The sequence below is a fragment of the Nestor notabilis genome, unplaced genomic scaffold (assembly GCF_000696875.1).
Source record: "Nestor notabilis isolate BGI_N333 unplaced genomic scaffold, ASM69687v1 scaffold21637, whole genome shotgun sequence".
Taxonomy (NCBI): domain Eukaryota; kingdom Metazoa; phylum Chordata; class Aves; order Psittaciformes; family Psittacidae; genus Nestor; species Nestor notabilis.
The window spans coordinates 1-234 of record NW_009938074.1 but is presented as its reverse complement, the minus strand read 5'-3'; the positions used below and the strand labels follow the sequence as shown (position 1 = coordinate 234).

Here is a 234-nt window from a genome sequence, read left to right as displayed (position 1 = left end):
CGTGGGTAATCGCTGGCCGCCAGCAGCAACACTGGGTCACCTCATCTGGGAAGTCTTTGGTGGAGCCGAAGGTGCCAAAGGTTTTGCTGGGGCACTGTGGGAAGGCAGCGCTGACTGACCCCGGTCTCACTCCCCACCACCCATCTTGGGTACTGGCATTCCACCAGCAGCACCACTGGGACACCCCTACACCACGTACCATGCCTGGGCGGGGGTACGGCACACGGCCCTGGT

General features: G+C 63.2%; 1 protein-coding gene across 1 annotated transcript in view; it reads right to left on the bottom strand.

Annotated features, from left to right (window-relative positions):
• Positions 1–226, bottom strand: part of LOC104409314 (semaphorin-3B-like) — a gene marked incomplete at both ends in the record, with an annotated part of 1,491 nt that extends 1,265 nt beyond the window's left edge. Inside the window, 3 exon segments of the mRNA XM_010019148.1 lie at positions 1–29; positions 32–94; positions 200–226. The exon segment at positions 1–29 is cut by the window's left edge and continues 137 nt beyond it. Of these exon segments, the coding sequence (XP_010017450.1) occupies positions 1–29; positions 32–94; positions 200–226 (119 nt within the window).
• Positions 227–234: the final 8 nt, after the last annotated feature.